General features: G+C 37.3%; 1 protein-coding gene across 8 annotated transcripts; it reads right to left on the reverse strand.

The window, feature by feature from the left end:
• Positions 1-74: 74 nt before the first annotated feature.
• Positions 75-17,884, reverse strand: arl13b (ADP-ribosylation factor-like 13b). Of its 8 annotated transcripts, XR_009270428.1 has the most exons (12): positions 16,963-17,884; positions 13,975-14,045; positions 13,638-13,887; positions 5,949-6,054; positions 5,554-5,756; positions 3,725-3,839; positions 3,482-3,641; positions 3,178-3,297; positions 1,709-1,777; positions 1,417-1,549; positions 1,102-1,166; positions 75-1,005 (listed from the first exon to the last, which is right to left on the reverse strand). XR_009270428.1 is itself a non-coding variant. In XM_058771648.1 (11 exons), exons 1-11 carry the CDS (start codon positions 17,019-17,021, stop codon positions 976-978), a joined length of 1,242 nt encoding a protein of 413 aa, XP_058627631.1. In that variant the 5' UTR covers positions 17,022-17,884; the 3' UTR covers positions 75-975. The 8 variants fall into 8 exon arrangements, 7 of the variants coding, with proteins under 7 accessions (XP_058627631.1, XP_058627624.1, XP_058627598.1 ...); XM_058771648.1 differs by lacking the exon at positions 1,417-1,549 and having other exon boundaries at positions 3,178-3,291; XM_058771641.1 differs by lacking the exon at positions 1,417-1,549 and having other exon boundaries at positions 3,178-3,294.
• Between the last annotated feature and the right edge of the window lie 20 nt (positions 17,885-17,904).

Genomic DNA, 17,904 nt, shown 5'->3' on the forward strand with positions numbered 1-17,904 from the left:
AACCATGATACAGTTACAGCATCGACCAGCAGAGGGTGCTGCTAATGTGTGTTGAGTGAGAGTGACCATAACAGTACTTTTTTTTTTTTATTATTTGACATTCATATTGAGTGTAAACTGGGTACAAAAGGCGCAGGTACCGAAAGCAGAGCAAACTGGATGATGCACAGAACGTTTCATCAACTAAATATTAGTGTGTGGGGTAAAATACAAAACAAAACAAACAATGTGAAATATAAAAATGGCAATAGCATCAAATAAATACGAAAGCAGCGTTTACAATAAATGACATCTTATATTAAAATATGAACTTATATTGGATGTTGAGTATTGTTACATTTACAGTAAATCATCTTTCAGAAGATGGCAAATGTTTTCCTCCCCGATAAAGCAAAATGTACCACATGTGGGGCTTGCACAAACATTTCCCATCACATTCAAAAGTTCACTTTCTCACGATCTCTGTATCTGTTGCTGGTGCTATTTGAGAGTATGAATGTCGTTCTCAAAATTAAGACAGCGTAGTGTATAAACCTAGAAATGCTGCTGAAAAAAAGACCATCTGATATTTAAAAGGCAAACTGTGTCACAATCAACTGCACATTATATGAGTTTAAGATATGCATGTGGACCATAAAAACATGTTTGTACAATTTCAAGTACACAAATTTAAACTCTTATGTATTTACATACATTTCAATTCTCTTAAAAAATAGGTCTGTGATATATTTTTGACAAAGAAGTCTCAACTGAGTTTTAAATGTCTGTTAATACTGATTTTAAGAATTTTGATAAAACAAGACAAACGGCTCCAAAGACATCAAAATGTTGAACCGTTCGAAATTTGAGCACATTATCTGAACATTAATGTCCATGTCCCCCAGCTTCTGCAGACCACCAGTCAATAGGTGCTTGAGGTCATGTGATCCGTCTGGGTTTGTCGATTGGGTATCAGTTCCTCGCTTCTGGGCAATTTCATCTGCGTAGTTTGCTACACTGCCCGTGCTTGAAGATAAGAACAAAACAATACTTTGATTGGTTGGGACCCTTGAGAATTGTAAACCAGTCAGGGGGGAAGCAGAGGTAGTGTTAGGAAATTACATCATGAGTATCGCTGTTCGGCCTCTGCCTAATTGCTACAGGTGGGAGAGGTTTGCCATAGAAATCTGCCAATGAAAGAGAGTCATGGGGGAAAAAAAAAGATTTAGGTCAGCAATGCCCTTTTTTTTTTTTTTTTTTTTAAATCAAGGCTCAGCTAACTTCTAAATACTACAAGATTACACTACATCATTAAATTCTTAGATCAAAATGACACACTGCCTGGTTTAGCATTCAGAGGAGGACACAGAACATTACATGCAGCATTCAGAATGCCCAAAATGTTTCCTGTAAGCATCAGGAAAAGAAATAACATACATTAGTCACAGTGCAGCAAGTGAGGCGTTAAGGAGATCATGCTAGTAGCATTTATTAGGCACAGTATTAAGGTGGATGGTTGTTGTATTTCTGTTGACAAATGATTGTACAGGAAGGATGTGGCTGAGGCTTGCTGTGTGGATGGAGAGAGAGAGAAAAAAAAGCTTTAAGAACAGAATTATGGGAGATGATTACATGGTTAGGAAATAGAATGGGGAAAAAAAGGATGTTAGTGACGTGCATGCGTGTTGACATGCCGGACAGGGAACAGATGCAATGAACCAGCAATTACCAGAATGTCTTGTATCTCCAAGAGGCTCAAGTTTGGGGAGCCTAGAAGTTTTAGGAGTAGCCCATCCAACTAAAACAGGAAAAAAAGTAGGGATTAGCTGTTAGAGTCATTAATGTGAAGCAACAAAAGGAAAAACTAGAACAAATCAGTGGTTAAAATGAGGCATTTTGCAAACATTTGACTACAAAAATCCAACAGCAAATTATAGAAAAAAGCTTCTCTGACTTTCCTGAAGTCTTGTGCCACAGAACATATACACCACTGCAATGTATTTACAGCAAGTCTGCAGTTTACTGCGTAATTAATTAATCTGTTATTTTCATTAGGTTAAATTAAGTCTTAATAATACATCAGAAAAAAAGTTGCAAAATGCAAATAGATGTAGAATGTTCCACAGGAATATACGCATTCCCTCTTCTAAACATAACTATGCTTTTTCCTGTAGTTATGTTAAAGCTACACTGTGTAACTTTTAAGGGTTAAATAATAAAACTGCATGTTCCTACTGAAGAATACTCTTTTTTTTGGTTGTGCTTTGGCTCTGCTACTCTGCACAGATCAATGCTTCGAAGCAGCAGTGTACATTCGGATACAGGTCATCTTATCAGTCTACAAATAAACAATCACACTAACAACAACTAGCTCTACTTTTTTTCTGTGTAGAAATGCAACCCACGTCAAATTATGGCAAATTACGTATGTATACAATTTCTTGCAAAATCTGTCTCGACAGTTCTAATATATAAATCATTATATCATAGTGTATTTGGGTAAAGTAATGACATTGTTTGGAAAATTAATTTTTTGCACACTTCCATTAACAGCATTTTGCCTTTAATGGGCAAATAAATGTGCTGCTCTTTATTTGTACTGGGTTTCAATTATTATGGGTAATTTAAAACCAAAACTTAATGTACAACAATGTTTGATTGCACTCCCTTTGGCATACGTGTCTTGCAAACCATGTGGCATTCATGTGCAGTCTATGAAGTATCAGATTTATTTAATGTTTAATGGCAACAGCAACATGCTTGGAACAATGATTAGCTGTTTTACAAAATGGAAATAATTTCATTTTAAGAACAGTAATATTATAGTAACATATTACATAACAGTAAGGTATGTCTTGACGAAAACCTCTCAAACACTGAGCACAAGTACTTTGTCAAAGCAGTTGGCATGGCAATGAGGCCACATTAAACTATATTCTTATAGCATTCTTTGAAGGGTTTAATATAAAGTGCCACCGTGGCTTGTGTTGAACAGTTTTTTTCTGCTGCCGCCCAGCCCCTGGTCTCAGCTATTTTTGAAATGTGTGTTTGTTTTCAAGAGGAATGCTTATTCCTATTGCAAATGGACATCACTGACAAAAGTCCTCAGTGTAAAGAGTGTAAAATTTCATCAATTTCACCAATTAGTTGATCATTGTACATGTATGAGGAAACAACTTATAAAAGACGCATTCCTACCTGGTAAAGGAGGAGGGGTTGGGCTTTTGGGTGTTGCTTCTTCCACTCTGAGAGGGTCGACTCTGTGCTTACGTTTCAATCGTAATTTCCTAGTTTTCTTTTTGTTCTGGTCCACTGCTCCTGATCAAAGGTGAAAGACACTGAAATCACTTCATCCACTCCAACAAATTGCAGAGGTAAATAGGTTCATGTGTTATAATAGCAAAAGCTTGTATTTGAAAGTAACTGACAATACTCAAATAAACCTTTATACACTTATTACTCTTGGCGTGATTGAGTCCTTTTGAGGAATAAAATATACTACCTGATTCTGTGCTCTCCGGGGTCTGTCTCTCGCTCTCTTCATCCTCCTCCTCTTCTTCTTCATCCTCTTCTTGAAGGACTGTCTGTTCTTGCACACTGCCCTGCTGGCCATTTTCTCTCTGTCTTTGCATCTCTTTCTCTTTGTTTAGTCTGTCTTCATTCTGGGATTTTTATATGAATTTAGTATTTGCATCATAATGATTTCATCCAACTTGTATTTAAAAGAAACATTGTGATAACTAACCTCACTAACAACATTGGTTATTGGCTGGAAAGGGTTGGGCATGTCGACATCATCTAGATGTTCCTCTTTCGATGCCCTTCCTTCTCGCTCTGCTTCTTCTCGCTCCTGTCTGTCTCTGTCAGTGAAAAACATCTTCATCAAACTGTTGTTTGCATTTTGAACACTTTAAAGTACTGATGAAATGGAAGTAGAGACAGCTATTTTCTTCAATAATGTAACATGTGAAACAGATTATGAGATTATCAAAAAAAAATTTTGAGGTGAGGGAGGGCTACTAACATCATCAGCCGCCATTTAAAAATCAGTGTTCCCCAGGGTTCTGTTCTGAGCCCTCTTATATTCTCCGTTTTACACACACAACTCTGCGGCCTTTCAACTCCATTGTGAAATTTACTGTTGACTAGTGCTAGGCGGTTTGACCAAAAATCTGTATCACTTTTTTTTTTTTTGGATTCTGGTGGTTTCACGGTTTATCATGGTGTTTCCCTGACTGTGCCTTTATATTATTCAGAATGCATGACACAGTTGTACAACAGCTTCATTTTAATCATGATCCAAACAAATATATTCATATAGCATGAGTAGTTTTTAATGTAATTTAGAGTCTATAGTTTCAAAATTGAAAGCAAAAAGAGAATGGTCTCACATTAGATTTGTGAAATTAATTATGCTGCATAATACATCTCTGAATGAAACAAAAAGAGCAGACGGGCTGAATGAGATGCAAATTCACTCTCTGACAGCAGGTGGTGCTTATGGAACAGCAGGGATACAACGTTTCCTTGGTTACTGCTGTAAACAAAGCAGCACTGTACTTTTAAATGCTACATTAATATGCATCATATGGAGTTAAGATAAAAATAAACTTTTATGAAGACAGTCAGTTGTCCTCAGAGATACATTCATATAAACCCCCACCCCCAATTCAGTATTTACAATTTTATTTCTGTGTTTTGTGCATCGTGAACAGTGAGCTTGATCAGACTGCTACTATATGCATTTTCTCCTCTTTGCGTTCGTCTTCAGCGTCTCTGGCCTCTGTTAACAGCCATTTAGAGTTGGTTTATTTGCCCAGTTAAAGAAAGTTCTCCAACCATTAGTCAGAAGTGTATGCAGTTAACAGGGATCTCCTCTCAATTCACAACACTGTCTACGTTGCTTAGTCACTTGTGCCAGTACGCCTTTTTTTTTTTTTTTTACCATTTGTGAAATTCAAACTGGTTTACCGTTTGAACCGGTATATCACCCAGCACTACTGTTGATGCAGTTTTGTTGGGCCTGATTGCTAAGAGCAATGCAAATCTCTCTTATAAAATACCAGCAAGAATGCAGGGCGGGGACTTGGTTCATTGGCTGTTCATTAGATTTTGAGATGTGAGCTTGCAGTCAGTTGTTCAAGGAGCAGATTTTAAGCAGACTAAAAGATTAGAGAAGTCTGGCATATCTCTCCAGAGAGAAATCTGTCACCTTCAAGAGGAAGATCGAGTTTGGATTAAACATTACGACAAAAAAAAAAAAACATATACATGGATGAATCATTCACAAAAAGACCCATAAAATACAAAACATATAGCAAATGTATATTTCATGTTAACTTTAGTTACTTTGCAATAACTAGAAAAAAACATTTTGAAAAACACTCAAAGTGAAAAAACACTTTAAATATAAATGCAAATAAAACCAGCTCAGTTTACATGAAATCATCCCAGAACTAGACTACAGTATCTCAACTATTTTCAATGACTATGCCACTAACTTCATACACTCCTGATCTGGAAAAGAGGGATCAGCATGACAATCCGAGTGAAAAGTCTTGTCAGCTCACTGACCTCTCCTCTCTGATCCGCCGGACTCTTTCTGCTCTTTCCTTCTTGTCTTGTTCTTCTTGAGCCTTCTGCTCAGCTGTATCTCTTTGCACACGCTCTGAAATTGCCTCGTAGTCCTTGGCAATGTTATTCAGGAGCCAGTTAAGGCCATTCTTGATGGATTTGTCAACCTTCTTACCATAACCTAGCACTGCAGAACAGGGTTCCTGAGAGTAGAGGAAACAATGTTTAGCTCAGTTTTATATGACTGGTTTGCAACATTTCTGCCAAGACAATGTGATGAATTTGATCAAATTTGAACCTGTTAAAAGCAAATAATGAATAAATAAAGACTCAGGATATCCTCTGTGAACTCATACTGACTGATAAATATAAACTGTGCTGAAATATTAACTCACAATCTGACAGAGGCATTTATTTTCGTTGACAAGCTTCTCCAATGACAGGGTCTCAATGATATCTGCTTCAGCCAATGCCCCATCTTGATCCTGTTTATTAGCCAGTCTGCAAGCCAATCAGAATAAGGAAAGAGCTGGTCACTAGGTGTGCAGGTCACTAGGTAAGCTGTCACAAACAAATGACCTGAGGTTGGCACTTGAGGTGGACTGAATAATTAGCCTGGTGTTAAAGAACACTTGACTTATTAGCACACTTAACAAGCTATATTTAGTCAAGGACTTCATCTGCTGCTCACTCCCTCAGTTAATTGGACCCACTGCAGCTTGTCTAATGCCCCGACAGATATACAGATGATGTATTGCACATTTATTGCACACCGCCCTGTTCCACTTGGACTAGAGGCAGGAATTATGTGAGGATGCTCTTCACTGATTACAGCTTGACATTCATCAAAGCCTCCAGGCTCATCAGCAAACTCAAGGTCCTGGTTCTAAACTCCTTCATATTTCTGACAGGCAGGCAATTTTGGTGAAGGAGGGCTGTAAACATTATCAGCAGCCATTTAAAAATGTGTTCCCCAGGGTTCTGTTCTGAGCCCATTTCTATTCTCCATTTTATGCACACAGTTATGCGGTTTTATGGAGCTCCAGCTTCATCATGGTTTTTGCTGATGACACAGTTTTGGTGGGTCTAAGGCTAGTTGCATAAACTTAGCCTCTATGTCATAACTGTGTCTTAAGCAGTAGTCTGACAACCTAGCATTTTTACCAAAGAGTTAATGAGTAGGGCTGTCAAAATGGCAGAAAAACTAAATTCAAATTTTGTACTTAAATATGATCAATATTTGAATTATATTCAAATTTAAAAGGCATAATTTCAGTTAAGGGGGGAGCTTTTGGCTTCTCTCCTGAGGCCACAAGTGGGCACATCGAGCAAAATATTACTAATGCACATTTCTTCAAAGCAATAAAATGACAGGACTATCTTTGAAAAAAGTGCATAATGTTTAAATTTATTTATAAACCATATACAATTAATTAATTAATTAATTAATTAGCTTAAACATTTACAAACAAAACAGCATCATGTATGTATGTATATATGTATAGCCTAGTTTAATACAAAGGACTGAAAACCAATCACAAAGAGTACTTTATTTAAAAACATGAGATGCAGTGGGATGGGGAAAAATCCCCATAAAGTCTCGAGACAAAAGTTGAACTTACATTAATTTTACATGGTTTTCTAAACATGCAGCTCTCTTGTGCGAGTCGCGTGTGCAATGGCGATAGATGTCCCTCTAGAAAATGCAATAAATATGCATTCTGTGTGAATGGTCTGGTTTCAGTTTTGATGTAAACAACATCTTTTCCACATTGATCTTCTCTTTTTCCGCAATATTTTAAATGAACAATGTAGCAGCGCCACATCTAGTGGGTTCAACTGGATAAGCTGCGAAAAGCATTTAAATGGAACGACACTTACAGGTGCTGGTCATATAATTACAATATCATCAAAAAGTTGATTTATTTCACTAACTCCATTCAAAAAGTGAAACTTGTATATTATATTCATTCATTACACACAGACTGATATATTTCAAATGTTTATTTCTTTTAATTTTGATGATTAGAGCTTACAGCTCATGAAAGTCAAAAATCAGTATCTCAAAATATTAGAATATTTACATTTGAGTTTGAATAAATGACCATCCCTACAGTATAAATTCTGGGTATCTCTTGTTCTTTGAAACCACAATAATGGGGAAGACTGCTGACTTGGCAATGATCCAGAAGACGAACATTGACGCCCTCCACAAAGACGGTAAGTCATAGAAGGTCATTACTGAAAGGTGTGGCTGTTTACAGAGTGCTGTATCAAAGCATATTAAATGCAAAGTTGACTGGAAGGAAGAATTTGGGTAGGAAAAGGTGCACAAGCAACAGGGATGACCGCAAGCTTGAGAATACAGTCAAGCAAAGCCGATTCAAACACTTGTGAGAGCTTCACAAGGAGTGGACTGAAGCTGGAGTCAGTGCATCAAGAGTCACCACGCTCAGACGTCTTCAGGAAAAGGGCTACCAAGCCACTTCTGAACCAGAGACAACGTCAGAAGCATCTTAACTGGGCTGTGGAGAAAAAGAACTGGACTGTTGCTCAGTGGTCCAAATTCCTCTTTTCAGATAAAAGTAAATTCTACATTTCATTTGGAAATCAAGGTCCCAGAGTCTGGAGGAAGAGTGGAGAGGCACAGAATCCATGTTGCTTGAAGTCCAGTGTGAAGTTTCCACAGTCTGTGATGATTTGGGCTGCCATGTCATCTGCTGGTGTTGGTCCACTGTGTTTTCTGAAGTCCACAGTCAACGCAGCCATCTACCAGGAAATTTTAGAGCACTTCATGCTTCCTTCTGTTGACAAGCTTTATGGAGATGCTGATTTCATTTTCCAGCAGGACTTGGCACCTGCCCACACTGCCAAAGGTACCAAAAGCTGGTTCAATGACCATAGTGTTACTGTGCTTGATTGGCCAGCAAATTCGCCTGACCTGAACCCCATAGAGAATCTATGGGGTATTATCAAGAGGAAGATGAGAGACACCAGACCCAACAATGCAGAAGAGCTGAAGGCCACTATCAGAGCAACCTGGGCTCTCATAACACCTGAGCAGTGCCACAGATTGATCGACTCCATGCCACGCCGCATTGCTGCAGTAATTCAGGCAAAAGGAGCCCCAACTAAGTATTGAGTGCTGTACATGCTCATACTTTTCATTTTCATACTTTTCAGTTGGCCAAGATTTCTAAAAATCCTTTCTTTGTATTGGTCTTAAGTAATATTCCAATATTTTGAGATACTGATTTTTGACTTTCATGAGCTGTAAGCTCTAATCATCAAAATTAAAAGAAATAAACATTTGAAATATATGAGTCTGTGTGTAATGAATGAATATAATATACAAGTTTCACTTTTTGAATGGAATTAGTGAAATAAACCAACTTTTTGATGATATTCTAATTATATGACCAGCACCTGTACATCGTCATCGCATTTCATGCACCACTGATAAGGCTGCCTGACGCACACCTAAAATTCGAATGCAACGTTTTTGCATTAGAATATGGATTTTTATTTGAAATTAGACAAATATTCAAAATAAAAAAAAAATTTGACAGCCCTAATAATGAGTCTTAATTTTAGGCCAATCTAATTATAATCATTCTTAACAAAGAAAAAAGAAAAATGTTTACTTGATTAACTTGTAAGACTAGTCTAAACATTTTATGCAACTGGCCACAGATTGCTAAGAGTGATGAAATAGAAAAGAATCCAACATGGTGGTGTTAGTATAATTACCAAATACCAACAAGAACAAGGACCCAATCGAACATGAACCACAGACAGCTTGTTTAGAAAAGCACACCAATAGGTTTATTATCTCAAGCACCAGGGGAAATTGAGAATCGGCCCCCAGGTGCCGAGATCTTTTTACAGGTGTACCATTGAAATCATTCTGTCAGGTAGTATTATTTCCTGTTAGAAGAGCTGGACTAATGTAAAACTGTCAAGGCATGCACAGGCTGGTGTAGTAAGATAAATGTATCAACAAGGATGTGCAGCCCAACATACAATCTTCAGGTAGGTCAGGTAGAATAGGACTTAAGCCAGAAACCAATGATTAAAGATCTCAGCCTCCTAAACAATGTCCTTTTTCATTACTTTCCCCAGTATATCCAAACACTTAATGTGGTATGTGAATATAAGGTATTTGAATTTTCACCCCTTATTAATGCAAATCTGCATATCTCATCATTATGTAGGCTATTCTAGGCAAGTATTTTACACAATATCAGCATAAATACTCGTCATTTACTGGTGTAAATGCATTAAAGTTACTTGCAGTTGTCACTGAAGACCAGCTATGATGACTTAATACATAATGACAATACATCACTAATTACTAAACTGGCCCCAAGTTTCTTTATTTTTTAAGATTATTAGGTCCATACACCTTTATAGCTTTACTGAGTGATTGCCATTTAAGGTTAGTATACAACAAACCAATATGAGCAAGATTTATAAATATATATATATATACAGTGAGGAAAATAAGTATTTGAACACCCTGCTATTTTGCAAGTTCTCCCACTAAGAAATCATGGAGGGGTCTGAAATTGTCATCGTAGGTGCATGTCCACTGTGAGAGACATAATCTAAAAAAAAAAATCCAGAAATCACAATGTATGATTTTTTAACTATTTATTTGTATGATACAGCTGCAAATAAGTATTTGAACACCTGTCTATCAGCTAGAATTCTGACCCTCAAAGACCTGTTAGTCTGCCTTTAAAATGTCCACCTCCACTCCATTTATTATCCTAAATTAGATGCACCTGTTTGAGGTCGTTAGCTGCATAAAGACACCTGTCCACCCCATACAATCAGTAAGAATCCAACTACTAACATTAAAATTGCCAAGCAGCTTGGTGAAAAAAGGTCCACTGTTGGAGCAATCATTAGAAAATGGAAGAAGCTAAACATGACTGTCAATCTCCCTCGGACTGGGGCTCCATGCAAGATCTCACCTCGTGGGGTCTCAATGATCCTAAGAAAGGTGAGAAATCAGCCCAGAACTACACGGGAGGAGCTGGTCAATGACCTGAAAAGAGCTGGGACCACCGTTTCCAAGGTTACTGTTGGTAATACACAAAGACGTCATGGTTTGAAATCATGCATGGCACGGAAGGTTCCCCTGCTTAAACCAGCACATGTCCAGGCCCGACTTAAGTTTGCCAATGACCATTTGGATGATCCAGAGGAGTCATGGGAGAAAGTCATGTGGTCAGATGAGACCAAAATAGAACTTTTGGTCATAATTCCACTAAACGTGTTTGGAGGAAGAAGAATGATGAGTACCATCCAAGAACACCATCCCTACTGTGAAGCATGGGGTGGTAGCATCATCTTTGGGGTGTTTTTCTGCACATGGGACAGGCGACTGCACTGTTTTAAGGAAAGGATGACCGGGGCCATGTATTGCGAGATTTTGGGGAACAACCTCCTTCCCTCAGTTAGAGCATTGAAGATGGGTCGAGGCTGGGTCTTCCAACATGACAATGACCCGAAGCACACAGCCAGGATAACCAAGGAGTGGCTCTGTAAGAAGCATATCAAGGTTCTGGCGTGGCCTAGCCAGTCTCAGACCTAAACCCAATAGAGAATCTTTGGAGGAGCTCAAACTCCGTGTTTCTCAGCGACAGGCCAGAAACCTGACTGATCTAGAGAAGATCTGTGTGGAGGTGGGCCAAAATCCCTCCTGCAGTGTGTGCAAACCTGGTGAAAAACTACAGGAAAGCGTTTGACCTCTGTAATTGCAAACAAAGGCTACTGTACCAAATATTAACATTGATTTTCTCAGGTGTTCAAATACTTATTTGCAGCTGTATCATACAAATAAATAGTTAAAAATCATACATTGTGATTTCTGGATTTTTTTTTAGATTATGTCTCTCACAGTGGACATGCACCTCGATGACAATTTCAGACCCTCCATGATTTCTAAGTGGGAGAACTTGCAAAATAGCAGGGTGTTCAAAGAAAGTTATTTTCCTCACTGTATATATATATATATATATATATATATATATATATATATATATTTTTTTTTTTTTTATATATTGTCAATGTCATTAGAAAATGAGAGCACAGGGCATACTCATTTTATCTATGGCCTCTATGCTTTATGTCTCATATCCCATGTTTGATGATCTGTAGACATACTCTCGTACACTACCATTTCAAAGTTTGGGATGAGTAAGATGTTTAATGTTTTATTAAAGCTGCAGTCTGTAACTTTTTTGGGTTAAAAATGACCATGTGAGGATCCTGCAGGTGGCAGGTCATTTATAGCCTTTTCTCACAGCAGCTAGAATAATTAAATGTATCGTTTTGATGGTGGATTGTAATCCAGAAAGTATTATGTGTTTATGAAACACATGTGAATGAAATTAAATTATATTCCAGTTTTAAATGTGCTTCTGATTACAGATAGCCTGAGATTACACAAGATTTGTATTTTAAAGAAAACCAGTTCGAAGGGAGCATAGTTTGCTTTTTGGGTTAAAAGAATTTCTTAATATGAAATTCAAATGGTACGACAATTAGATTAGACTGTACAGAAATTGAAATCAACACGCTAATACACACTATACTCATTGTCACGCAATGTTAATGTTGTTAACAATAATTTGAGAATAAAGTATAACAATAATAATAATTTGCATGATTAGATGTGATATGAGCTAACTGATCGTTAGATTTAATCACCATTGGTAGCACGATTTATTGTAATGCTTTTTTCCTCAGTTGGTCAGAACAAACTTGTTACTTATAAGTTCAGATGGCAATAAACGGTGAAAATTCTTATTTGGATCATATATTCCAAGATGTAGGCTAGAATCTGTGATTGCTAAGTACAGTATCCACACTGGTTTGGTGACTGACAGACTGACACACATACTCCTCAAAACATTAGATTCATCCACGCTGGAGCCGTGCCGCAGCACAACCCCACACACGGAAGATAATTCCGCACAGAGCTGCAATTCCAGGTTTTCAAACAGAGATGGCGACAAAGAGGCAAAACTTACGGACTGTAGTTTTAAAGGTGGGGTAAGCGATTTCTGGTAGCCAATGTTGATATTTGAAATCACCAAAACAAACACGCCCCTACCCCAAAAGGGTCTCTCCCCTATTTTGATAGGTCCGCCCCACACATAAGTACGCAACCAAGGCAACAATTAGTCCTGTGAAACAAAGCAAATCCAATGTTACACCGTGTCTATACCGGATTCGAGCGGCGCAACAAAATACTATAGAAGTCATAATAATCAGTGATGCTGTCTATAATGCAGTGGTGCTGCACGGCGCGACAAATCCCCAACAGTAAACTGCTGCCGCATTCTATTTATAATCTATTTAATACATTTCAAATGATTTTCAATGGTCGCTTTATTGTGTCCAGTGTAGGCAGACGTTAGCTGTTGCAGTGCGGCGATTCCGGTGTAGACACGGTGTTACTCACCTATCGAGAAGAAACAAAGCAACCTCGACGTCCAATCACAGGCCTTCCGCTCCTTGAGTTTTCTCCAGCGCTGGAAAGCTGATCCGATATTTACACGGGTTCTACTTCTTGCCTTATCGTTCCGCAGACGTTTTCCTCTTTTGTTTTTTATCCGACATCTCTATCATTCTGTCGCTCGACTCGGCTAATGCATGTCCTGTGCACTGAACGCTCTTTCCTCCACATCATGAGAAGACACGCCCCTTACTGCTTATTGGCTACAAGTTTGTTTTGGTACTTGGCCCCGACAAAAATTACATGGATCATGTGACACTTAAGATTGTAGCAAGGGCTGATGAAAATTCAGCTTTTCCACCACAGGAATAAATTATATTTCAAAGTATAGTAAAATACAAATATTTTTAAATTGTAATATTATTTTACGATATTTCGTTTTTTATTTACTGTATTTTTGATCAAATAAATGCAGCCTTGATGAGCATAAGAGACTTCTTTGAAAAACATTAAAAATCCTACTAATTCCAAGCTTTTGAATGGTAGTGTAATGTTAAGTCTAGATATTAAGTTACGTTCAACAGCAAGAACATGTCATGTTTGGAAAACTTACACTAATACAGGTTTGCCTGCAATACGAGGGTGCCGGAGAACTTCAGCCATTGTGTCTCTGGTCTCCTGGATCCTTTGAACATCACTGGAATCCACAACAAACACCACTCCGTAAGACTCAGAGTAGTAGTTTTTCCAAATGCCACGGATACGCTTACCGCCACCCAGGTCGAAGATTGTGACCTCAAACTTCCCCTGCTTCAGGTCCACCTTTGAGAAGCCCACTGTAGGTGCTACATCTAAAGGACTTTCTATGACAGTCACAGAAATATACACCTTGTGAGATCGATCTGGGACTACATAAAAAATACTCCAAAAATATTAAGATGAATATTTACCTCCCTGGATTCCTCTGACAGTAGCTGTTTTTCCAGCATTGTCCAGTCCAACCATTACTAATGTCACCTTCCTGTAAAAGCACAGATACAGCTTCATTTCATTATGTGTCTCCAAAAGACCTCATTAAGGTCAAGGCGGTCCTTCTAATAAAAAATGTTTTTCTGTTAAACACTTCAGGTACACTCAGGTTAGAATGTGATATAAGATTTCTTTATCATGATTAAAAAAAAAAAAAAAAGTAGTTTAAAACAACTGTCAAGTTCACAGAAAATTACTTTATGTTTTCAAGTTGATTTCAAATGATAAAAAACAAACAAAAAACTTTTATACCATTTTCAAGAAAAGTGTATTTAAAGTTTATAAAGGTTTAAAATAACTCTAAAAAATGTCATGTGTTGTAACCACCAAGTTAAAAGTAATAGGATAACATTTTTTTATACCTTTAATACATGTGACTTTACCATTATTTTTTTTTTAAGTATGTTTTATTTATTTATTTATTTATTTGTTTATTTGTTCGTTGCCTATTTATTTATCATGAAATTTTTCACCATTTCAAAGTTTTTGGGGAGTTGCACCAATTATTAATTCATTTATTTATTATTTAGCTAGCATGATGGTCAACTTTTCTTTTTTTTTTACTTTATAAAAAAAATATCAAAATGAATTTTAGTACAGAAATTAAAAACATGCAAATCACAGTAAAGGTGTATTCAATTGCACTCATTAATGAGTTCATACAGGCAGCTTTGAACTTTTTGACATTTAATTAAAACTTGACATTAAGTTACGAACAGCTGTCAGCTAATACAACCTAAGCCTGCATGGTAATGCATTATCTCTTGACTGGCAAAAGCACACAGGGATGAAGAGGATGATTCAGCACACCGTGCCCAAAAAGGCAAAGTAAATAATGTGGCCTTTTCCAACACTAATGATATCAAAAATTTTCAATAAATTCAATGATAATCTGTCCGGGGCTGTTGAGTCACAGCTGTTTAAACTACAAGGCTTCCAGTGGAGGCTTAAAGGCATAACAAGACATCTGTGGAGTAACACAAATATCCTAAATTGACATGGGATTTCTGCTCACCATCATCAACCTATGCTTAATTCTCAAAAAAATGCCAGATGAACACAAAGGCCAGGCGGCGTAAACAAACCCCACAGTCTCCATGGATGAACATATGAAAACACAGAGTCCTTACAGCTACCAACACATACACACACACACACACACAAACAGATACTTAACTGCGGCATTTGCGCCGCAGGGACATCAAGCGCACTATCCAGGTGACAGTTCTCTGCAACCAGGAGGCCTTCATCAAGACTGGGAATAGATCAAGATGACAGCTAGCTTTCCCTTGACTTCGGTTGTTATTGTCGATACACACGCACACTTTTGTCTTTCCTGGCCTCTGGTCAGCTCTGTATCTGAGGGATTACCTGGGGATTTCGACTTACCCAACAAGATCAGTGACAGGGTGCTAGAGGACACGCTACATTCAACCAATGAAATTAAGACAATAACTTAAAGACTTGGCCGTCACCTCTGGGCCCAGGAAGCTGTCAGCGGAGAGTAACAGTCTCCATAACATCGCTGGTGCTTTTAAGGCCTGACTTTTACACTTCAGACCGATTCTTGGGTCTTATGATCAACCATCTGACCCAGATTTAGGCTTATCAAGCATCTTGTTTCAGGCACAGCAGGTGATGCATGTAATCAGACATTTAGCACTTGGATTTAAGCCTATGCCTAATTGTGAGTCACGTTCAAACATGTACAGTGAGAGGTGCCGGTAGGGCCACTAATCAACACAGAGAGAGGAAATACTAAAATTAAAAATGACACCATATCTAATGCAGCCTCATGAGAATAGATGAACCTACCTAAATAACTCAACAGGCACAAGTGCTTTTATCACCAGTGTAACAGTTAACTTAAATTTTAAAGATGTAAAACTTAAACTAAAAAAAAACTTTAAAAATTAAGAAATATTGCCTTGACAACTAGCTGAAATAAATTAAGTTAAATGTGAAGTACTAAAATTATTAAAGCTTAAAAATAGAAATATATGTAAAAGAAAATTAATAAAAATGCCAAAAGTATAACATAAAACTTATATTTTAGTTGAGATTTTCATTTGAATACTGAAAATATAAAAATATAAGCTAATTAAATCAAAATATGAATAAATACTAACACTAGAAAATACCAATATGAATACAAGATTAAAGTAGCACTGCAACACAAAACAGTTCAAGTTCTGTCCTGATCAGTCACGCACACACACACACACACACACACACACACACACACACAAACCTACAATATTTACTAATGTATTTACTGAAAGTTTCAAAATCTAATTTTATGTTTACTGTTTACAAGAGCAAGTATGAATGTATGAATCATGCATCTATGCAAAATATTACTACAGTGCACAAAAAAATAAAAAATAAATAAAATAAAATGTGGCACATGCAAATAAATTAAAGTTGGCATTTCTTAGAAATTAGCCTACTTTTTTAAGGGATGCGTTAATTTATTCACCATAAACTTTCATTAACTTTCACCAGAAAGAGAACATGTTACACTTAGCATAATGTGTTTTGTTTTGTTTTTTATCCATATTTCACCCAAATACACTATTGGGGGTGAACTATTCCTTTAAAATAAATGCCACTTAATATTTTTTATGGCATTATTTCTGTGGTACATTAATTGTTGTACTTGGTGTGTGGTCACTTTCATCAGCCAAATTGAATGTTTGTTGCCAATAAATAAAAAGTGACATAAAATATAAAGAGTTAAGGTCAAAACTATGTCAAAAGTGTGACTTATTGGGACCACCGTGCAAATACAGGTAACACATTTACAATTGCACAGTGTAGGAGCTCACTGACAGTTCTGCTCAGAAACAAGTTACTTCACGGTCTCTCTGACACAAGCATGAGATGAAAGCTGTAATTTAGACACTCACCTTGCAGGTTCTCTCCACCGTTTCAACCAGTTGCAGCAGTTCGCCATCAGATTGAACATTTCACCCCAAGTGCTTGAACTGGGATTTACTATTTCATGACAGCCGTTTTGGCTGATTACTGACGTTCCTGGCTGATTTTCTTTTCGTCGTGTTTTCAATAAACCCGTTATCTGCTAGCACGCTTTTATCTGCCTATCCGAGTGATTCGCAAAGATTTGATTACAGACATTTTGTTTTTTTTTATTTATTAGAGAATTAAGGGACGAAATAAACTAAAAATGGTCAGCTAAGATACATCCTCTAATTAGCAGACGGTCACTTACCATATTGACCATACAGTTTAGTTTCATTTTGCTCTCTAACGTTACCCAAATCAATGCAGCCTCACTGAAAGGCTAACCAGTTAGCAACTGGTTAGCTACATACGATCCATGAAACTGTTAAATTACATATTATGCCATTAGAAAGAAAATATCGTTAGATAATAACTATGTATACCGTTTTGAAACTGTCCCCGCAAATGCTTTACTCTCAATTTTAGAACGTTTTTTTGCGAGAGAAAAAAAAAATGTATTGGCATTACAGTTAGCTCGCTAGCTGTCCGCTTTGTTTACCAAGCTGTATCTGGCTGCTATGGCTGCAGCCGCGATTACGTCGAGGGTCGAGGTTGCCAAGTGTTTAGAAATTATATAGTATAGTGAAATTTTGAGGGGGAAAACGTATAAAACTATTCTTTGAAGCTTTTTGCATGTGCTTTACTCATAGAGCTTAAAATTTTACACAAAGGCACTTAAAAAAGGAACTGTGTCGGTTAAATGCGGCCCGAAAAAAAAATCAGTACAGAAAACATTCATTTGGCAACAGCTACAATAAACTTGACCTAACTGTGAATAGCGCCTCCTGTGGACGGAGACACAGCAAACTGTAGTTATTTTTTTTCCC

This window comes from Onychostoma macrolepis, chromosome 01 (assembly GCF_012432095.1).
Source record: "Onychostoma macrolepis isolate SWU-2019 chromosome 01, ASM1243209v1, whole genome shotgun sequence".
Lineage (NCBI taxonomy): Eukaryota > Metazoa > Chordata > Actinopteri > Cypriniformes > Cyprinidae > Onychostoma > Onychostoma macrolepis.